The following is a 24,141-nucleotide window of genomic DNA, read 5'->3' as shown; positions in this document are numbered from 1 at the left end:
AATGGCTATTAGGATGGGTAGGAATGGTGTCCCTAGCCTCTGTTTCTCTTGAGGTGGGTAACAGGGGAGGGATCACGTGATGATTACCTGTTGTGTTCTCTCGCTCTGGGGCATCTGGTATTGGCCATTGTCAGCATGACAGGATACTGGGCTAGATGAACTGTTGGTCTGACCCAATATGGCCTTTCTTATGTTCTTATTGTGGCATTCAGATACTTCAGTAATGAAAGCCACATAAGTACTTTAAATGTTTGGGAAATTCTTTGTTAGGGCCCAGTACCATTAAAACCCATTTCTCCATCTAGTCTGTATGTAACAACCTGAATTTGATAACCTTCTGATCACACTTGGCTGTAAGGAACTCAGGGCTATCTCATGTTGGAAATTCTGGTGCTGACTTTGTTAGTGGTTTATTATATGGTTTTGTTCATACTATTTCTCAGGTTTTGCCATCCATGAGTAAATGTGTGTCTAATAATGTATTAATTGTATTTTCAAAAGTTTGTCAAGGGCTTGGGATAGGTGCTCTTTTTTGTAGTTAGAAGAAATGTAAGTCAGTAAATAAGTGGTGGTCTATTGACTATGGCATCTTTGGAAAAAAATGTTACTTACTGATGAGCAGTTGAAAGTCCTTTCTGCTTTCTGATATATTACTGGTTCCTGTGTTATTTTTTATATTAAAAAAGAGACCTAGCAAAAATATCTCCATAACCAAATTGCACCTTGCAAGTGTGCCCACCCTGTCTGTATTTCTTGTGCTCAGATGATCTGATTTTACTAGATTACCAAAACCGCTGAGAGTTATGGAAGTTCCCACCTATCTTGTGCTGGAGGCATGGGAATACTTCTCCTTACATATGGGCTACGTCTAGACTACATCCCTATATTGGCAGAGGGATGTAAATGAAGCACTTCAAATGAAGCCGGAATTTAAATATCCCATGCTTCATTTGCATAATCACATAATGGCGCTCTTTTGAAAAAGCCCTTTTTGAAATTGAAACTGCAGTCTAAATGAGGTTCTTTTGAAAACAGGGTGCTTTTTTTAAAGAGCCTGTAAACTTCAAATAAACCTCAAGCGCCCCGTTTTCAAAAGAACCATGTCTAGACTGCAGTTTCAGTTTCGAAATAGCACTTTTTCAAAAGAGTGCCATTACGTGATTATGCAAATGAAGCATGGGATATTTAAATCCCAGCTTCATTTGCACTTTCAAAGTGCTTCATTTACATCCCTCTGCCAGCAGAAGGCTGTAGTCTAGACACACCCATGGAGTCAGTACAGAACAGCAATCAGAGCTAGATGTTAAGCTCTTTGGGGATAGGGACAATGAGTTTTGATGTGTTTGGTACCAGAAGGCACTGTTGTAATAAAAATGCATGATGATGTTAGTGATTTGGTTCAAAATGTTTATATATGACTTCTAGAATTTTGTACTAAAAGCTTTATAGTTTCTTCCCTTATAAACATAGATTTTTCTCCTGTCATGCTTAATGTCATGCAGCCATTATGAGACTGGATTCTTTTTGCGTTGTTTTATCCTTGGATTCAGTGCAATGAATATACATCCGAGAGACTAGAGAAATCAGCATTCCATTGCTGGCTCTGATAATAATAGACTCGTAAAAGTATAGAACTGGGAGGGACCTTAATAGGCTATCTAGTACAATTCCCTGCACTCAAGGCAAGACTAACAACTAGGCCATTCCCGATAAGAGTTTGTCTAACATGTTCTTGAAAATCTTCAGTGATGGAAATTTGGCAATTTTTTTTCATTACTTAACTACCCTAAAAGGATTTTTTTCCAAATGCCCTTGCTACATTTAAGCTCATTGCTTCTTGTCATTTAGTCAGAGGTTAAGAACAATTTTTCACCCTCCTTGTAACACAGATTCATAGCCTTTAAGGTCAGAATGGACCATTATGATCATCATTCTAGTCTAAGCTCCTGCACATTACAATCCACAGAACATCACCCACCCCCTCTTGTAATAGACCCCTAACCTCTGACTGAGTTACTGAAATCTTCAAATCATGACTGAAAGACTTCAAGTTACAAAAAAATTAACCATTTATATTAGTTTAAACCCATTCCCCATGTTGCAGAGGACAGTGAACCCCCCTCGCTCCAAGGTCTCTGATAATTTGACCCAGAGAGAAATTCCTTCCTGACCCCAAATATGGTGATCAGACTGTGACCATGTGAGCAAGACCCAATCTTTTATGTACTTGAAAAATGTTTATGTTCCCATCTCAAGTTTTCTCTTCACCGAACAAAACATGTTTTTCAATCTTTCCTCATAGGTCCTGTTTCCTAGACCTTTGATAATTTTTATTGTTTTCCCCTGGACTTTTCTCAATTTGTTCTCATCTTTCCTGAAATAAGACATCCTGAACTGGACACAAGATTTCAGCTGAGACCTTACCAGTGCAGAGTAGAGCAGAAGTAGTGTTTCTCCAGTCTTGCAACATTTTTGCTGATACATCCCAGAATTATGTTTGCTTTTTTTTGCAAGTGTTACACTGTTAACTCATATTTAGCTTGTGACCGGATCCCCTTCTAAAGTACACCTTTCTAGGCATTCATTTTTAATTTTGTATGTGTGCATCTGATTGTTTCTTTCTATAATGAGAATTGTATGTCCAGCTCTCTGAATGTTAAAATATGATTCTTACATTTCACTATATTTAAGTGCATCTGTCAATTCTATATCATAAGTAAATATCATTTGCTTACTATAATGTTTATTCAGCAACAATTTTCCTGCCATTTCCATACAGTCACATAGTAACAATCCTTAGACCGTACTTACTAAAATGTGGATTTTTTTTTCATTTACACAAGTGCAGATTCATTCACTCTCTTGGCATCAGCAAAACTGAGAGAAGATTTAACACTATCTTTGTAGGATAGTATTTTATTTCATGAAGTTTTGTATGAATCAAATTCTACCCTCTATTACATCCAAGCAACTCTAGGGTTGCACAGATGTAACTAAGGACAGAGTTTGGCTTTTTAAGACTAAGTAATTGAGTCAGTCCGATGAATTACTGGAAAAATAATGGGGATCTGAATTTGAAGACAATATTGGCTCCTCGCTCCCAGGTCACTATGGGCTGAGAGTTCTATAGAGGAAATATTCTCAGTCCCTGGGGGGAGGATATGCTTCCTGAAGCAGTGATATGACAGGTATATACGGTCCTCCTCTGAAACATGGGCTTTCCATGTGTCAAAGAAAGTGCATGTGAAAATGATGGCATGCCTAGATCTGTAAGTTTGGAGGGATCCCCCTAAAAAGCATCTCCACAACCTCTTTGCAACCAACTTTTTCATTCCTTTCTCACCATTGGAAAGTGTTAATTTCCTTTTTTTATATTAATGTCATCTACCAAGATTTATGGCCCAATTTATGTGATACTGCAGGCTCACAACTTTATTAAATCCAGTGCATATTAAGTGCAGAAAGCTCTAGTATCAAACCCTGTCTTTCTGTTGAACCATTCTGTCCATAATTAATATTTTCTTTTCTGTCTCTTCTTCATAGGTAGAATCAAAGTTAGAAAATTTTTATTTCTAAATCATCCCTGGTCACGTCTAAAATATAAGTATCAAAAATAACTCTCACACTATTTGTAACATATTTTATCTCCAGTGAGCTTTTAATTACATTTAGTAAAGATTTTTCTGTGTTTTGGGGGTTGGGGACTTTCTCAATCTTTTAGATTTTTTTTTAAATTGCTTGAACAACTATTCCGGCATTAACCTGATTTCCTTAAATATTTCTGCTTCTTCCCTGGGCATGTCTCTTTCTGGCATCTGTGTCCCAGTCCCATCCTCGTTTGTGAACACAGGCAGATAATACATTTTAAAAGACACTGTCAAGGTATTTTGTTTATCATTCTCAGAATCTGTTTTACTCACTATTGTTTATAACACATCTAGGGGAAGTTTGAATATGAAACCTGTAACAAGTATCCTTTCACTTTGCACTGCATACAGAATGATCTGTTGTTATAGGGCACCTCTTGAGGCTGAGAGAATTGAATATTTTTAGGAAAAGGACAAAGAAATTGTTTAGTGGGGAGGATTGGAAATGCATAATGAATTGCATGGATTTGCAAAAGGCAATGTAGAAAAGTCAAAAGGTCAAATTTTGAGCCAACTAACCTTGACAGTGTTCCTTTAATAATATTTTTACATATGACTATTTTTTTTCAATAAGTTATCTGTGTTTATTACCCCTACGACTGTATCTTTCACTGACTTCTTATTCCTTGTTTACTTAAACTTCAGTTTGGTGTTAGCTGAAGTTTGACTTTGACCTTTTAAAAATCATTCTAAATAATAACTATTTATCGTAACTAATGCTTGCTTCCTCTCCTTACCTTTTTCAGTGGCCACCAAGATTAACTGTTTCTTATGAACCCTTGAGACTTGCTTTGAATTTTTCATCTATTTTAATACATGCAGTAGCTGCCATTACCCAAAATAACATGTAGGCATTTTGTGCCCAGCTTGCAACCAAATTAATTCATTAGGACTGATGAAAAGAATTTAAGAAATTGCCAATCCCTTTAAAATAGATATTTTGGTAGCCTAGATTGGTGTAGGCTTACGTGACTTTTCAGTTTTGCTTAGTGTCATGCTTAACCTATCCATTAGAGCTTATGCTCTAATAAATCTGTAAGGGTGCATCTATACTGCAGGGCTTAATTTGAAATAAACTACACAAATTGAGCTACATCAATTGTGTATTTTATTTCAAAATAGCTTATTTCAAAATATAGCACTCTTCCTCTGACTTCCCTTATTCTTTGTACAATGAGGGTTACAGCAGTTGGAGTAAGAAGTCCTTCAGCTTGACAGTATTTCAACATTATTTTGAAATAACTGCCTGCTGTGTAGACACGGATTAAGTTATTTCGGAATAGCATTAGTTATTTCAAAATAGTATTGCAGTGTAGACATATCCAAAGTCAGTAAGGTGCCACAAGACTCCTTGTTGTTTTTGCAGCTACGACTTATACAGCTCCCCTTCTAGTCTATTCAAGGTTTAGTCATCTCTCTTGGTGGGTGTTTAAGGAAATTTCTATTAAGAGAATCAAGAAAGAATGTAAGAAGCTATAGAAGTGTATACACAACTTTTTGTGGCCCATTAAAATGTTAAAAACAGAAAAACTGCTCTTGCTAACCTGAACCTTCCTGCTAAGCTGAATACTATATCAAATCCAAAACTGGTGTCCATTTTTGCAAGGTAATTATGGTATCTCGTTATGACATCACAGAGTGTATATATTTTCATTGTAATTATTTACTGTGCTTTTGACATAAATGTATTTTAAAAAGTTGATTGAATGTTTTGTTTTGTGTTGCAGCTGGGGAGAATAATGCGTGGTCCATTTATGAAGTTTGTAGCACATGCAGCCTCTTTCACCATTTTTCTAGGTCTGCTAGTCATGAATGCATCTGACAGATTTGAAGGCACCAAACTCCTACCTAATGAAACATACAAAACAGCTGATCATAAAAAACAGCTGTTTAGAATGAAAACGTCCTGCTTCTCATGGATGGAGATGCTAATTATCTCTTGGGTAATAGGTAAAAAATATTTTTCTCTTAGAATTCTGTCATGCAGTGTTGTCATTAGAGCTGAATTCCAGTTATACACATTATTTCCAGTCTCACATAGAAAAAGTGCACAGCTCAAGAGGAACATATCATGTCTTCCATTTTCTTTGCTGTCAAACCCTCTATAGGATACATATAATTAATTCCATATTCCTATACCATCAAATGATCTTACCATATTAAGGACCTGATTTTTCATCCACTTCTGCCTCTATATTGAGTAATAATTCTGCAGACAATCCCATTGAAATGAATAGGACTTCTTGTGAAATAAGCTACCGTTCAATCTAAGAGGAGTAGAAATCTAGCCTCCTAAATATTAAAGGGCAAATTCTGCCATCATCACATATGTTGAAAAGCACTTTGAATGACCCATTGAGTTCAAGGGAGTAAAATATTAGTCAGTGTGAGTAAGGATGCCAGGACTCATCAAAGTCAATAATAAAAGAAACTTGAAGTCAAGCTACATAGTTCAGTGATCCTGCAATTTTTATTCAAGCAAATTCCTACTGAAATCACTGTAAGTTTGAGTGTTGCCTAAGAAGGATTATACTGAGGTCATATTCTGCTCTACATTTGCATGGGGAATTCCTTACTGGCATTGGTATAGATACCAATCATATTTTTTTAAGATACCAGGGAATAACATGCATTTTGGTAACTTATAAAATGTGTCTTGTTACCAAAAGTCACACTTGACAGACTTTTTACTGTTCCCCTGCATGTATATATGTGTGATGCTGAAGCCCACGACTTGCAAAGGAGGTGGTGCATCAGCTGAATGCCTTTGCCTACAATACCCTTTCACGCTTCTGGAGGCATTATGCCTGAATCAGACATATGCCTCCCAGGATATGCAGATTCATACATCACACACAATGCAGAGCTGTGTTTAAATATTCAAGCCCTAGGTTTTGAAGTATGCCAAGCATTCAGTGTAAAGCATAATGAACTAATACTTCTTTCCCCTAAAGATGTGTCGGGGTAATGCATAAATAAGATGTAACTTACAATGGCTCTCTTTCAAGTCCCAAGTGTTTAGAGTGATCTCTTACAGGTTTAGCCTAAATCCCATTGAACTGACTTTCTTTTAAAGCCCCTATCCTTAACTGAAGTTGTGTGACTAATAAATCTTTTTCCATTAGAGAATTTGGAAGCATTTTATTGCTTTTCTGTGAATGAAATCAAGGAAAGTCATTTCTATAGTCTTAAAAAGCACTAACAGCCTCTCTGCTTTATCATATTTAACCAAAAAATGAATATACGAATATAGCATATAACTCATATAGCTCTTATATTTCAAACATTATATAAACATAATTCATCTGATAATAAATGAATAAATATAAACTATTCAGTCTAAGAACTTAATAAAGCTATATATTGTAATCTGATTTAGGAGCAAAATGACATGATTGTATAATAAATACATCATTTTGGTAACTAAAATATAATACATGTAAATGTTAATCAAAAATGAGTTACTGGCAAGGTGTTATTTGAAAGTCACATATATTTATGGTGTCAAGTATCAGAGGGGTAGCCGTGTTATTCTGAATCTGCAAAAGTGGCGAGGAGTCCTGTGGCACCTTATAGACTAACTGAAGTGTTGTAGCATAAGCTTTCGTGGGCAAAGACCCACTTCGTCAGATGCAAGTAGTGGAAATTCCCAGAGGCAGGTATAAATATGCAGGCCAGAATCAGGCTGGAGATGACAAGGTGGATCCAATCAGGGAGGATGAGGCCCACTTCTAGTAGCTGATCTGGAGGTGTGAATTCCAAGAGAGGAGAAGCTGCTTTTGTAGTTAGCTAGCCATTCACAGTCTGTTTAATCCAGAGTTGATTGTGTCAAACTTGAATATGAATTGAGCTACTTGAAGATGAACTGAGCTACACATGATGAGCAGCCCTACACAATCTGTGGAAATTCCAGCAGAGTTAGAGCAGCCAAATACAGTCTATGGGGAGCTCAGGCAGAGTTAGAGCACCACAACACAGTTTGTAGTGGTTCTGTCAAAGGCTTAATAGCATCCAAAAACAGTCTATGAGGGGGTTGGGTCAGGCAGGTTTAGAGCCTAGTGTCCTCACTTAGGGTGCATCTACACTGCAGGGCTTAACTCAAAATAAGCAACGCAAATTGAGCTATGTCAATTGCATAGCTTATTTTGAAAGAGCTTATTTCAAAATTGGGAGTGTCTACACAGCTCTTATTTTGAAATAGAGCACTCGTCCTCCGACTTCCCTTAGTCCTCATACAATGAGCGTTACAGAAGTCGGAATAAGAAGTCCTCCAGCTTGCCATTTTTCAACATTATTTCAAAATAACTGCCTGCTGTGAATCGGCGGACTAAGTTATTTCAAAATAACACTTGTTATTTTGAAGTAAAGTTGCTGTGTAGAAGTACCCCTAGTGGGCTGTAAGCAGAAGCAGGCCCTCTGGCCTGTGGAGGGAGAGTACTTAGGTCCATAGGAGTTCCTCTGGGTCATCTAGGTAGCATGCCAGAGGCAGTTCCAGAAACTTCTCTGAGACTTGGTCTGTGGGTGTCAATCTCTAAGTGTGTCCATGCTACAATATTGTATTTTAAACAGTGGTAGAAATGTAGCCGTGTTAGTCTGGTGTAGCTGAAACAAAATACAGGTCTATGTAGCACTTTAAAGACTAACAAGATGGTTTATTAGATGATGAGCTTTCGTGGGCCAGACCCACTTCCTCAGATCAAATAATGGAAGAAAATAGTCACAACCATATATACCAAAGGATACAATTTAAAAAAATGAACACACATGAAAAGGACAAATCACATTACAGAACAGAAGGGGGAAGTGTGTGGGGGGGGGGGAAGGAGGTGAATGCCAGGTGGGGAAGGGGAGATGTCTGACATCTCCCCTTCCCCACCTCTAATATCATTAACTCACTGGCATTCACCTCCTTCCCCCCCTTCCTACATCCCCCTTCTGTTCTGTAATGTGATTTGTCCTTTTCATGTGTGTTCATTTTTTTAAATTGTATCCTTTGGTATATATGGTTGTGACTATTTTCTTCCATTATTTGATCTGAGGAAGTGGGTCTGGCCCACGAAAGCTCATCATCTAATAAACCATCTTGTTAGTTTTTAAAGTATTTTAAACAGTTACTCTGGGTGAGGTTTTAATTGACACTAACTGAAAAATAATGAAAAGATCCTACACACAATTTCATATAATTTGCTAGCTCTAGTAAGTCACTGGTAAAATGATTGTACCACATGTTATTATCAACTCTCCAGAAACCTACAATAACAAAGTGTATTTTCTTCTTACCTTTAAAATAATAAGGCAATGAAAAAGGATGGGTATGTTAATACATTGCAGACCTATGATATCTGAACATTATTTGTTGGCCATTTTGTAAATGAACAAATAAGAACTTTGCCTTATTTTATTTCAGCTATATTAAGCCTACTCCTTACTTGTGTGACTAGTCATTACTTATACGAGAAGTCTCGTGGAAGATAGGCAGTGTCCAGTGGACTGTTCATGAGAACACAGTTTCTATTCCTAGTTCTGCAGCTGATCTTCTGTTTAACCTTGGACAAAGCATTTAATTGCTCTGTTCCTCCATTTTCCCTGTCTGTAAAATGGGGCTAATGATACTATCCTTTGTACAGCACTTTGAGATATACAGATAAAAATCACTACGTAAGAGTAATATTACTACATAAGAAAGGGCTACTCGCACTAATAAGAATTTGTTGAATTGGCCCATATCACAATGCAAATCACGTTAAGAACTCAGGATCAGGCCCCTTCTTCTACTAGATCATCACACACTAATGTGAAAGATAGATTTTAAAGTAACATGTCTTTATTAATAATTTTTAAATTTACTTTTCAGACAGCTAGAAAAAGGAGATTTTGCTGAACAATGCACACAGCTCTTGATAAAGATATAAATGTCAGCGTATCTTTCATTTTACTATATCCAAGGCTTCCTTCCATTATTTTTCAGATTGTGGAGCAGAGAGAATTGCTATCATGTCACTATAATTTTAAGTGCTACTGTATGTCATTGGGCCTCTACTATTTATGATGACCAGCAAAATGTTTGTTGATCAGATGTTGTTTCTCATACTGGGAAGAATAATGGGAAATCAATACTAATTAGAATTTTAAAATATTTCCAATGACTGCAATATAGGGTCCTATAATGTGACTCTCCTGCAAAACACAATACATAGAATTTACTTAAATTATATTTAGTGTGAACCATTTTTGCATGGAGAAGTTTCTTAAAGTGGCAATGATTTACTCACATGAGAGAAAATTCATATTGCAAGCACAAGGTCCATGCATCACTTAAGCCCTCAAGCTAAATGGGGCTTTTGTGTTTTTAACTGAAGTAAGGGCTTTGTGCTTATTCTCTGTAAAGAGGTGAATTTTACCTGTGAGAAGTCCCATTATCAACTGAAATCAACAGAGTACTCATATAAATCTTATGTTCCTTTCTCTGGGATATAGTCAAAGGAAATCAGTGGAAAGACATCAGTATAAAACCAAAATACCATGACTGAAGAATTAGACCGCCTCTCGGAATGGAAGAGGCACAATTACTTTTCCTTCATTCTCTGTTTAAGGGTATGATTTGCACATCAAAAAGGAAGTCAGAATATATAAACAGAAATGCTTTCCAGTTTGACTGCCTTCAAGAGCACATTCTATTCAGAATATAATATTAAAGAAAATGAATAAGTTAAAAATTAATGAAGTATATTCTCTCTTCTGTCTTACGCAGGCATGATATGGTCTGAATGTAAAGAAATTTGGTCTCAAGGGCCCAAAGAATATCTGTTTGAATTATGGAATATGCTTGATTTTGGTATGTTAGCCATTTTTGCAGCATCATTCATTGCAAGGTTTATGGCATTTTGGCATGCTTCCAGAGCCCAGGACATTGTTGACTCAAAGGCAGATGGGACAGACATAGAAACTGCAACATTAGATTACAACATAAAATACTACACTTTGGGTGAGTTGAATTCCTACAATAGACTTAAATACAATTTAAGTTTCTATATCAATAAGATTCTAATTCTTTATGTAGTCTCCCAGTCAGCATGGATTAATTTTTCACCTAACTTTATTTTTTATTCTCTTAATTGCATTAGGTGTTATATTTGTTTATACCATTACCTTAAATACACTTCTGGTAGTACATAGGGGGTTGCTTTACTTCATAATATATTAAAGCAGTATGATGAATAAATATGCTATAAAATACTAAAAATATTTTTTTGAAATACAACCATAGGTTAAAATGCAAGCCGTGAGAAATTATTAAAAACAGCTCGATAAACATCAATGCAATTATAAATTACAGCAAAATATTGTCTTTACAAACAGAACACAGCATCTAAATTGCTCTGGATTTCTAAAGTTGCCAAGCAAAATTCTTCTCTCTAATCTACGCTGTATAACTGTATCAATGGAGCTTTAATTGATACCAATATTATGGAAGTTCTGGTTATGACTTCATAGTTAAGGTTGAATTCCATTTTGCACTAAAACTTCTTGGGTTTTGAATGGAGCAAGCAATGGATTCCCAAGGGAGGAGTTCAGAAATTTGCTGAACAGATATGTAATTACGAGAAATGAACTGCATCTAAAAAGGCCCTGTTCACAGGCAAATATACATAATCTAATTGAGTCCATGCCATGTCTAAGGTCACACAGTGACTCATTCATTGTGTGTGTGTGTGTGTGTGTGTGTGTGTGTGTGTGTGTGTGTGTGTGTGTGTGTGTGTGTGTGTTACGTAAATTATAGTGCTCTACTGAATTCCTGGGATGGGAATGTCATTTTCTGTGTTATATGTAAGGACATTTTGAAATGAGGTGGCTGTGTTGCATTTTGTTTTCAAAGTATGGTAAAAGAAAAAACAATACTTGAGGATCTGGGACACTCTTTACTAACCAAAAGAAGATGGTTGCCATGAATAGCCTAAACATACTTTTGCTCAGTGATCAGAAACTCTCATTTTTTATTTCTAGCCAGAATAAAGTGGGATCCAACTGATCCACAAATCATATCTGAAGGCCTGTATGCAATTGCTGTTGTTTTAAGTTTCTCCAGAATAGCCTACATTCTCCCAGCCAATGAAAGCTTTGGACCACTACAGATATCACTTGGCAGAACTGTGAAAGACATCTTCAAGTTCATGGTAATATTTATCATGGTGTTTGTGGCCTTCATGATAGGAATGTTTAATCTCTATTCCTACTACCGTGGGGCCAAACAGAATGAAGCATTCACAACGTAAGTATTCTGTGTAAATGTTAACAATTGCACATTGTTTTGTAAAAGGAGTGTTACTTGTATTTGTACATTAATGTACAAAGTGTCATAATGTATAGTCCAAGATTCCCATCTTTTATTCAATCGTTTGCTTTTATAATGAGTGGTAACTTTCTCTGTAGTGCAGGTACCTTTAAGATATAATTGAAGTTAAGGATAAAGTTTTTAGCCCAATTACACTGGAGTAAATCTGCACTGACTTTATTGAACATTAATGGGACTTAAATTGTACATTTTCTAGGGCAAGGGCCATCCCTTACAAAGGGCATCTAGAACAATAATCCAAGCCTGATCCATGATTGTGGATGGTCAGTGCTACCACTATATAAATAATGATCTTGTCTGAATAAAATAGGTGGGGTTAGCATAAGAGGTGACATGTTTACACCAGGTTTAAAGATGACCCCAGGAGAGTTGGACTAGGAATGATGTAAATTAAGGTAGAGGTTTCCTTTGCCATGCCAATGTTAGTTGCTGTTTTTAATATTTATCTTTCTTTACTTCTGCCTATTAGTTACTCTCATTTTGCAAACCCAGTGAATGCTAAAACAGGGCAAGTTATGCTGCTTTGTATTTGATTCCAATTTACATACAGTACTACTTATGTCACCACGGAATTGGCCCAGAGGCTTCTCCGTGAGTTGCAGCTGATTAAACTAACAGACTGAATTTGGGCCATCACATCACATGTGCCCCTAGAAGGCTGCATATACCAGCTATGCAACATTTTCACATTTTTCAAAGGAAATTTCAGTAGAGTGCAAAAGAGATACATTGCCCACAGCTGAGGAGAATATAGCAACATAGTGATTGCCAGATTGGATCAGACTCAAGTTCCATTCAGTCCAGTATTCTGTCTTGAGCAGTGACTAAAACCAACTGCTTAAGAAGGAGCATTTCAGAGTAAGAATTGTTCTGTAGATGGATGTGGGATAATCATACCTTCCTCGCTCCCTCATCATCCAAAGAAGTCTGATTCTGATAGATAATATTAGAGATTGGCTTAAACCCCCAAAAGTGAGGTTTAATATCCTTTCTAAAAGTAATGTTTAGTTATAACAACTCTGTGTTAGACAAGAACAGGTGTCCCTGAGGTGGATAGAGGAGAAGGGCACCTTTCTTGCAGATACTCATTCCGTTTTGGACTCCTCCCACAACCTGGGATGCAAGTGAGCAATAAATTAACCACAGGTTCACCTTTTAATTTTAGTTAGTATGTAAATACATTTATCAATTACATCACCCTTTAAGCCCTAATTTAGTAATGTGAACACTTATATAATGCATAATCATAACCATGTGATGAATAGAATTATACCTGCCTCTGTTTACTGTGTAGAGCATTTTAGTTGATGTAGGCAGTGCTCATATCACAAAACTCCTTAAATCAGCAACTTACAATGGAGAAAGGAGATGTACCCCTGAATATATACTTCAGAGAGAATGAGAACAGATAAGTGGATAAGGAAGATAGCATTGTTAACACATAGAGCATTTATTAGAAGTTACATCTATCCTAAGCAAGCAGGAAAGGAGGAATCAGAGTAAGTCTATAAATCAGTAGAAGTGATGTCTGCCCATGCTGTACCCCCATCACCATGATAGCAAGTGCTCAGACTCCTTATTTAACACTCCCCCCACCCTCGCAACACTCTGGATATCTTGATCTCCATATAAAATATCAATCCCATTTTTAATCTTAAATTCTTGACCAAAAATCTTCCTGGGTCAGTGAGTTTGTGTGAAAATTATTTCCTTGGTTTTTAATTTCATTAATAGTTCCCTGGTTCTTGATTTAGAAGATGGGGAGAGCAGAAGTTCCCATTCTACCTTCTCTGCACCATTCATTATTATTATATACTTTTCTCTGATCAGTTTATATTAATCTTCTTTCTAAGGGTATGTCTACACTACCACCCTAGTTCGAACTAGGGTGGTTAATGTAGGCAACCGAAGTTGCAAATGAAGCCCGGGATTTAAATATCCCGGGCTTCATTTGCATCTTACCGGGTGCCGCCATTTTTAAAACCCCGGTAGTTCGGACTCTGTGCCCGCGGCTACACATGGCACGGAGTAGGTAGTTCGGATTAGGCTCTCTAATCCGAACTACCGGTACACCTCGTTCCACGAGGAGTAACGGTAGTTCGGATTAGAGAGCCTAATCCGAACTACCTACTCCGTGCCGCGTGTAGCCGCGGGCACAGAGTCCGAACTACCGGGGCTTTAAAAATGGCGGCACCCGGTAAGATGCAAATGAAGCCCGGGATATTTAAATCCCGGGCTTCATTTGCAACTTCGGTTGCCTACATTAACCACCCTAGTTCGAACTAGGATGGTAGTGTAGACATACCCTAAGGTAGATCCTTTGCATGATCATCTGTCCTCCTGTGCACTTCAACTTCTAGTTCTTTGCTTTCCTCCTCTTTCATGCCTCCAGGGTATATTCAGACCTTGATTTTACAAGTGTAATTAACTAAATACAGTGATTTTATCTTTTATGCCATAAAATTTAAACTGTTATTACGGAGTGGTCTTAAATGGCAGTGCTTTTTACATCGAGGATATGTGTACATTTGTGCGATCTTGAGCCAAAGGAGCCGCTTTTGCACAAAAACATGTCGCCTGTCCACACTGGCGGAGAGTTCTTGTGCAAGAACACTGACGTTCTAATGTGTGAAATCAGTGCTTCTTGTGCAAGAACTATGATGCTCCCGCTCAGGAATAAGCCCTCCTGTGCAACTGTTCTTGCGCAAGATGCCAGTGTAGACAGGCAACATGAATTTCTTGTGCAAGAAAGCCCGATGGCTAAAATGGCCATTGGAGCTTTCTTGCGCAAGAGAGCGTCTACACTGGCATGGATGCTCTTGCACAAAAGCACATCTCTTGCGCAAATGCACATGCCAATGTAGACGCTCTCTTGCGCAAATACTTTAACGCAAGAACTTGTGCGTTAAAGAGTATTTGCGCAAGATCATGCCAATGTAGACGTAGCCTAAGTGTATGAGTAGTATCAGTAAGATCAGACTTCTGCCATTTCATTGAGGAGAAGTTTATATGGGTATGTCTACACAGCAAAGTTATTTCAAGATAACTTTACTAGCATCTACACAAGCCAACCGCTATTTCGAAATTAAATCAAAATAGCAGAGGGCTTATTTCGAACTTGGTAAACCTCATTCCACTAGGAATAGCGCCTATTTCTAAATTGCTATTTTGAAATAAGTGCTGTGTAGACGCGGAATAGGGACTATTTCGAAATAGGGGGGCCTCCAGCCCTTCCCAGGGTTTCCTGCTGGCCACTCTGGCCCCAACCAAGAAAACTCTCTTCCCCCCATCCGCAGAGCCCATAAAGGGGTAGGGTCTGGCCACAGAGCCTGTGCCAGCTCCAGGCCTGCCAACCCAGAGCTAGTATTTGCTGCCCCTGACCCAGTGGCCCCAACATGAGCCAGCAAGCCACTGCCAGCCAGCCCTCCACTGCTCCCCAGGACCAGACTACCAGCTCCCAGGAGCCGAGGTTTGGGGGGATGCCTCCAACGTCCATGGTCTCTGCACTAGATGGAGGAATGCACCTGTTTACAGCCGTATAGCTGCCAGCCTGGCCACCAAAGGCCACATCCAAACCCAGGAGCAGGTTCGGATGAAAATCAAGAAGCTGCGTCAAGCGTATGCCAGGGCCACAGGAGGCAGCTTCCAAACAGGGGCAGACCCAGACATCTGCCCCTATTTTGATGCCCTTGACTACATCCTAGGGGTGGGACAGTCTGTGCCTCCCAGGTGGTCATCGACCCTGGGGCAGAGAGCCCTGATCAGGGCACAGAGGAGGAGGAGGGCCAGGAGCCACAGGAGCCTGGAGGGAGCATGCCACGCAGCCAGGACCCCCAAGCCATCCCGGTGAGCCTGATGCTGGTGCCGTCCGAGGCCGGGGAGGCAACAACATGTGAGTGCCATCATTGTTCCCTTATGTGGGGGCGGGAGGAGAGGGAGACCAGGGACTGTGCGCATGGGATTTGCTGACTACAGATCACGAAGCAACCTGTTCATGTGCCGTGCCACCCCTGGGCACGTGGCTCCAGCTGGCTGCCACACAGGGGCCTTGGCCTGTTATCCACACATGTGTATGTATGAAGGCACATGACGTGCTTCTGACCCGGGGGTGGGACATAGCAGGACACCCTCCCTCCACAAGCCTCTTCTACACAGAGACAGGGGACATCTCCCCCACCTCACACACAGACCCACACCACATACAGCACGGGCATGGATGCACTCTCGGGCCAGCTCCCACTCCCAGGGATAGCAGGACATCCCAAACTTAGCCTCTGTGCTAGCACATCAGCTCTGATGGTGCGGAGACTTGTTGTCTTTGCTTTGCAGAGGGGGACTGAGCTTCACTTACTGTGTCCCCAGGGATAACTGACCATTTCTCTTCTTTGTCCACAGCCACACCAGCTGCGAGTGCAGAGTGCACCACCCTGCCTGGGACATCCTTCTGCACCCGAGAACTCTGCAGGCTGACCCATGCCCAAGAGTACTCCCAGCGGCAGCACCTGGGGATACTGCGAGGCCTGGACCGCACCCTTGACCACTGGGTGCACGAAGACCTGCAGCTCCGTTGGAAGAGCTGGCGGGAGCTCTTTGCTCATGGCTGTGCCATCTGTGACCACCTGCAGACCCTACTGCAGAGATTGCTGCCTCCTGCCGCTCCAGCCTCTGCTGCCTCCCCAGCTACAGTTCCTCCTCCCACTCCTGCTCCCCCTCCCGCTTCTTCCACCCCATCCTTCCCACCCTCTATGCCCTCCACCCTTCCCCCTCTCCAGGGACACCGAGGCCCCTGCTCCTGCAGTGCTGGGAGATAGGTGGGCCGGCAAGACCTTGAGCCCTGAGCTTCTCCTCCCCTTGCCTCCCCCTTCCAGCTCCCTCCTCCCAGGTTTACCCCTCTACTCTCCCACCCTCTCACCTCCCCTCTCCTGCATTCTTTCCCCAGTCTCACCTGAGTTTCATTCCCCCCTCCCACACCAGTTTTGTTCAATAAAGAGAGTTTCTTTTCTTGAACACGTGTCTTTATTGTGCATCAGGAAGGGGCTTCATGAGCCAGGTTTGTAGGGGCTAGGCCGCATCCCCCACCAGGCACACAGGCATGTCCACGTCCCCGACCCCAATGTGGCGGTCGGGGAAGAAAGTCCCGGCATGCAGCCTTTGGCACATGGAGGAGTTGCGGTACACCCGCGTGTCGTGCGCTCTGCCGGACCAGACCACATTAATGTCCACGAAGTGGCCCTGTTGGTCAGACACAGCCTGCAGGATGACCAAGAAGTATCCCTTATGGTTGATGTAGAGGGAGGCCTGGTGTTCCGGGGCACAGATGGGGATGTGTCCCCCATCGATTGCCCACCTCCCTGGGGAAGGCCATGGCACCAAACCCCTTGATGACTGCATCCACATCGGCAAGGCAGATGACTCTGCGGAGCAGCACTCTGTTGATAGCCTTGACCACCTGCACAGGAACACACCAAAGTGAGAGTCACTGGGGTGCCAGGGTGGCTGAGATTGCTCCCTCCCCTCCATTGCCTTGTGCCCCCACTCTCCAGGAACAACCCCCTCTGCAATCCTGGCCACCACGGGCAGTCCTTAGTGCGGGCGAGACAGAACAAACCCTCCCAGGGAGGGGACTTTCACTCCCCCCACTCCTTTTCCCTCGGGCAGCCCATTCCCTCCTTGCACCCCCCCTCCGGGCATAATGGCCGGAGACTGCCATACTTGCATAGGCACCACTCTGACGTTGGATCTCCCCACACCAAACTGGTTTGCCACAGATCAGTAGCTATCTGGTGTGGAGAGCTTCCCAAAGGCAATGGCCACATGCTTCTGGAGGGGAATGGTGGGCCTCATGTGCATGTCCCATTGCTATAGGGCAGGGACGAGCCACTCACAGAGCTCCAGGAAGGTGTCCTTCTTCATCCTGAAGTTCTGGGTCCACTGTAGGTCTTCCCAGCGCTCCAGGACAATGTGGTTCCACCTGTCAATTCTAGTGCCCAGATGCCAGAAGCAGCAGGGCACACTGGCATCCAGGAGCTGCAGCTGCTCCCCCACATATCCCAGGAGAGTTTGGATGACGGCCTGGGGGTTGGGCTGCAGCAGATGCTGGGAGGCAGCCTGCAGAAAGTGCAGCCAGGCTTGCAGCAACATGTCCACAAGAAGCACAAGAGTGCCCAGGGGCAGCTCCGGCTCCATGCTACAGAGTGCTGTGGTGTCCTGAGTGAGGGCAATCAGAGCACGCAGAGAAAAAAAATGCTTTGCTGTCCCTCAGCGAGGTAGGCAAGCAAGCAGTGAAACCTGAGAACCGGCTGTTCATTGGGGTCCCTTTAAGCACAAGCCTCAGACAGCCTCAGGCAGCAGCCACACAAGGTAACTCCTGACCTGGTGCCCTGCCGGAACCAGTTCTGGCCGATCTTAAATGCGATTCAACGTCCAATCAGTGTGGACACAGTATTTCAAAATAGCAAAACGCTATTTTGAAATGCATTTTGTGTGTAGATGCGTTATTTTGAAATAAGCTATTTCAAAATAACTATTTTGAAATTAGATATTTTGAAATAATGCTGTAGTGTAGACATACCCTTTAATAGGTAAATAGTAGTAACTTGTTAATTAAATCAGCTTTCATAAATATTTTTAGAGTATAATATTTACATGTTCTGTTTTTTCCTTTTAGAGTTGAAGAAAGTTTTAAGACATTGTTCTGGGCTATATTTGGACTTTCAGAAGTGAAATCAGTTGTCATCAATTATAAACACAAATTTATTGAGAATATTGGTTACGTCCTTTATGGAGTCTACAATGTTACTATGGTCATTGTTTTATTGAACATGCTCATTGCAATGATCAACAGCTCCTTCCAGGAGATTGAGGTAAAACTTTATTTTATGATTATATGTGACTGGTTATATCTCCTTGTGGTTTAGTGTACAAAGAAACACACATTATGACAAGTTGTTTCTTGTTTCTTCATATAGATATCTTTTATTACAGAAAAACAACCTGGTGCTATTTTTGCTTAAATAAGCACCATAAATTCCTTCCAAATTGTTGGTAGTGAAATTGAAAATAGTTCCAATGCCTGGAGCTCATGGGGCTGCTGGAGCTTTCAGGGCTGCCGCAGCGAGGTGGCCAAGGACAGTGATGCCATGTAGCTGGAGAGAGGAGCCCAGAAGGGAGGCTGGTATGGCCCCTCCATCCAGATCTTCCCTGGTCTGAAAAACTTCCTTGTTCAGCCATACCAGGGAGTCCAACCTGTACTATAGAACAGTGCCACAGAAGGATATGTTAGCTGATCTTGCAAGTCTCTTCTCTCTCTAATTTCAAATTATTATTCACGTGGTTTCTCTATTCTTTCTGTTAGAACAGAATCCTCATTCATATGCATCCAACTCATAGGCAAATCTAGTACATAGTTTCAAATTGTAAACTGTGGAAAGGTAAAATGGAAGGTTCGAGAATGTGGCCAGGCCCAGAGAGGTGCAGAAACAGGCAGCCTTGTATTGAATATTTTTTAACTTTTATTAAAATGCTTTTAACTATAACTTTTTATTTATCAACTTTTTACATGCGTGGGCGCCAGATAACTATTAACAGTAACAACAGACAAACTGCAATACAATAGAGGAAAATGCCCTGGGGTTTCTCTAAGTCTAAGTAATTATCAATAACAGCCCAGGGATTTTTATCAGTTATATTTACATTAATTTTATTCATAAGGTCTAACATCTATTTAACTCTTAACTGTACTATTTAACAATTTCTAACTAACTTACTCTTAACACTATTATTTATCAAACCTTTAACTAACTTTACACAGCAATACTCACATTTATCAGACATACAAGAGACAACAGAGACAACAGCATATTCGTTATTTGTCACGCTCTGCAAAAGATTCGGTAGATTCGGTGAGCGTGAGGGGGTCCTCGGGTGATCAGCCCTCAGAACCTGGCTCGTGTTCTGCCTTCCAAATGTTCGGGAACCCTCAACTGCATGCAGAAGGGGTAGCTGTTTTATAGAGAGAGCAAGAGCTTTCCCGCGCCTAGTTGTGATAGGCTTGACAGATTTAGTCTGCCTAGTGACAGGCTGAGGGGAAATGGGAGGGGGTGAGATGGCCCTTGAGTGGCACGAACCTGCCTGGTGTCTTACTCCTGGTTTTTACTGATTTTAAGTCACATAGTGCAGGGTTTTTGGTTTGAGGGGAAGGTAATCTTGGGCTAGGAAGGCTATGCGCACGAGGCCTGGCCAGAAAGGAGCCTGTTTTCACATAAATAACTCAGCTTTTTTTCCCTATTTCACAGAACTTAAACAATTTTAAATGTAATAAACATGTACAAATTCACACAAACTTTTGAGTGCTGTGGGGAAAAAAGGGCCAGATCACATTGTCAATTTTTAAATACAACTTCTTATAAGAAAGTGATTTTTACTCTTTCTTTGACACAATCATTATTTAATTAAAGTGGAACAACTTCATTTGGAGAGACTGAGACAGACCAGCATCAAAGCATCCTATAGTCCAGTAATTAGAGCACGCCGCTGAGAATTGGGGAACCCCTGTCCAAATCTTTTTGCCCCATCAGTCACAGAGGAGAATTGAACTAGGGTGTTTCATATCCTGAGTGAGTACCTTCATGTGGGACTAAAGCTTACAAAAGAGGCAGTCCTTTTCCACATGGGCAGTGGGTGAAGGTAGGGCTGAGGGAGGCAAGCCTCCAACCCCACCCCTAGCTCCGCCACTTCTGACCCCACCTTCACTGCCCCAAAGCATGGGAAAGGAGGAAGGCACGTGGCTCCAGCCTCCACAGCCACAGAGCGTGTAGAAGGTGGGCAGTGTGCAGCTCCAGCCTCCACAGCCCTGGAGCATGGGAAAGACAGGTGGCGCACAGCTCCAGCCTCTCCACCTCCAATAGGGGTCCTGAGAGAAGAGTATGGGTGAGGCCAGGCTGGTGGTTTGGGAAGGCAATGCCTTCCCCCGCTCAGCATACCCTATGCCCAATGCTTTTCCATCATGGCCATCTGATGCAGAGTTAGGTGTGCTCCAATCAAGTCCTGCAGGCAAGATAGACTTTCATTGCCTATCTTCCCCCAGTTTGTGTATCACTGAGGCTTAGGCATGAGAGAGGCATTCAGGTGCCTAGAATGAGGCCATTTGATCAATGACAAATATGAAATAATTGGTTTGTGAATATATATATACAGGCAGTCCCCGGGTTACATGGATCCGACTTACATCGGATCCCTACTTACAAACGGGGTGAGACAACCCCGCACTAGCTGCTTCCCCCCAGCAGACCAGGGAGATGTGAAGCTAGCGCCACCCCCAGCAGACCAAGGAGACGCGGAGCGGCTCTTCTCAGCAGACACCTCAGCTTGAGAATAAAGGACTGAGGGAAGTGAGGTGTGGGAGAATAAAACTGAGCTCTGGAGAAATGTTTGGCTAGAGTTTCCCCTACAATATGTACCAGTTCTGACTTACATACAAATTCAACTTAAGAACAAACCTACAGTCCCTATCTTGTACGTAACCCGGGGACTGCCTGTATACATAAAAACTAATGCGGGCTCATGTGCATTGAACATAAATTAGAATTACTGAAAACATTTTCTTCTGTAAATACAGTTAAAATAAATTGAAAATTCAGTTGCATTCTGGGAAATAGATCTCTTTCCTTATGCATCATATTGAAAGCACTTGGGAGGACTTCATGCCCATCTACAGTCTACAGCAACTAGAACAATTAAACTTTTAGACACATTACTTGTTCATTTTTTACAATGAACAAGTAAGACAAACTAAACGATAAGAGTAAAATGAAAGGAAAGGATAAAAAATGGAGCAATTTAATTTTATAAAAAATTACAGGTAATGAGACCCTTAGTTATTTTAAGTCTTAAAAATTGCCATGCATATAAAATGATGAAGATAGGGGCAGATACATGTGCCTTAAAATAACTTAGCCCAGTGCCAAAATCTTTGTGTGTGACCATTGGCAATGTTCATCTGCTGCATTTGAGAGGAGAAAAACATCAAATCCTTGAGTCCTTGCACAAGCAAAACTCACTTTGTATTCAATGGTATTCCAGCTAGTGGGAGTAGTCTGTGGAACTGTAGTATTTAACTTACATTGTATTATTGTGTAACAGGGTTTTTTTAACCGTTACTCCTTTACATAATAGTGTATGTCATGTAGAAATCAACAAAAAGTGTATCTCACAACTGACTTTCCCATAGAGTTTCTTATACTGGGGACTGAGTTTCCGAAAGGGTCATGCAGAGGTTACTCAGTTAGGGCAACTGCAAAGAATGGAACAGACCATCCCCAGAACAGATGGCTATTTGAATACCTAGAGTCACCAAGTCTTCAATAAAACAGCTTCTATAATTCTTTAATATACAGGCAGTCCCCGACTTACGTGGATCCGACTTACGTCGGATCCCTAGATACGAACGGGGTGAGGCAACTCCCGCACATGCGCAGCAGCATTCCCGGGGCTCGCTCACCTGGGTCCTAGGATCCTCCTCCTCCTCGGGCCGGCTCCGACTGGGGTCCCGCAGAACTGCCGGGCAGAGGAAAAGTGCCTCCCCACGCCCGCTGCTCTCCCCCCCCCCGGCCAGCAACAGGCTGCCCGCTCCCCTGAGCAACAGGCTGCGGAACAGACAAAAGTAGCCTCTCTGCCCCTCCTCCCCTCTATACATGCTGGGCTCCAGCAGCGCTCCCTGGGGCTCGCTCACCTGGGTCCTAGAATCCACCTCCTCCTCCTCTTCGGCCGGCTCCAACTGGCCTCTGCCTGCAGCAGCTGGCCACAGGGACAGGGATCCCGCAGAGCTGCTGGGCAGAGGAAAAGTGCCTCCCCACGCCCGCTGCCCCCCCCCGCGGCCTCGCATCCTGCACGCCTCCCCCCTGCCCCCCTGCCAGCAACAGGCTGCCCCCTCCCCTGAGCAACAGGCTGCCGAACAGCAGACAAAAGCAGCCTCTCCGCCCCTCCTCCCCCTATACATGCTGGGCTCCCTGGGCAAACAAAGACTCCACCAAAACAAACAAAGTGCTGGCCTCATTGTGTTAGCAAAAAAAGGACCCTCCTCCTAGAACCCTGGGTGGTGTGTGGAAATAAAGCTATTAGCTCAAAGCATGGTGCAGAGCTGTTTGGTATTTGATGAGTTACTCCTTTAGTCCTGAGTTTGTCACAGGGACAGAAATAGATGTGAAATCTTCTGAACAGGGGAACAGACAGCAAAACAAACATTAGAGGGGAGTTAACCTTTCCCTATGCTATCCAAAACTAAAAAAAATGTTTGGCTAGAGTTTCCCCTACAATATGTACCAGTTCCGATTTACATACAAATTCAACTTAAGAACAAACCTACAGTCCCTATCTTGTACGTAACCCGGGGACTGCCTGTAATAAAATTATTTATTCGTTACCCAGACCCAGCAATACAGTTTGCTTAAAATAATAAAAAACAGGACTATGTAGCACTTTAAAGTCTAACAAGATGGTTTATTAGGTGATGAGCTTTCGTGGGCCAGACCCACTTCCTCAGATCAAATTGTGGAAGAAAATTGGCACGACCATATATACCAAAGGATACAATTTAAAAAAATGAACACATATGAAAAGGACAAATCAAATTTCAGAACAGAAGGGGGATGGGGGGGGGGGAGGTAAATGTCTGTGAGAATGATATTAGAGGTGATAATGGGGGAAGCTATCTTTGTAATGGGTAAGGTTATTAGTGTCGTTGTTAAGACCTAGTTGTAAAGTGTCAAATTTAAGCATGAATGACAGCTCAGAGGATTCTCTTTCAAGTCTGGTGTTAAAAGGTCTTTGAAGCAGGATGCAGGTAATCAGGTCATTGAGACAATTCCCTTTCTAGTTGAAATGGCAAGAAACTGTTTTTTCTTTGTGATCCTGTCTAATATCTGCTTTGTGTGCATTGATTCTTTGGCGAAGTGTCTGAGATGTTTGTCCAATGTACATAGCAGACGGACATTGTTGGCACATGATAGCATAAATTATATTTCTGGATTAGCAGGAATATGTGTTCTTGATCTTATAACTCAATTGGTCCAATAATGGTATCAGCAGAGTGAATATGTGGACAAAGCTGGCAATGGGGTTTGTTGCAAGGGAAAGTTCCAGGGT

The 24,141-nt window shown here is 41.6% G+C and overlaps 1 protein-coding gene across 2 annotated transcripts in view; it reads left to right on the top strand.

Annotated features, from left to right (window-relative positions):
* Positions 1 to 24,141, top strand: part of TRPC6 (transient receptor potential cation channel subfamily C member 6) — a 158,128-nt gene that overhangs the window by 102,573 nt on the left and 31,414 nt on the right. For both annotated transcript variants that reach the window (XM_075919281.2, XM_075919280.2), the window contains exons 5-8: positions 5,375 to 5,597; positions 10,399 to 10,632; positions 11,652 to 11,916; positions 18,668 to 18,863. In XM_075919281.2, the coding sequence (XP_075775396.1) occupies positions 5,375 to 5,597; positions 10,399 to 10,632; positions 11,652 to 11,916; positions 18,668 to 18,863 (918 nt within the window). The remainder of the gene's footprint in view (positions 1 to 5,374; positions 5,598 to 10,398; positions 10,633 to 11,651; positions 11,917 to 18,667; positions 18,864 to 24,141) is intronic.

The sequence above is a fragment of the Pelodiscus sinensis genome, chromosome 1, assembly GCF_052426305.1.
Source record: "Pelodiscus sinensis isolate ZL-2025 chromosome 1, ASM5242630v1, whole genome shotgun sequence".
Lineage (NCBI taxonomy): Eukaryota > Metazoa > Chordata > Testudines > Trionychidae > Pelodiscus > Pelodiscus sinensis.
This window is presented reverse-complemented; position numbering and strand designations above follow the sequence as displayed.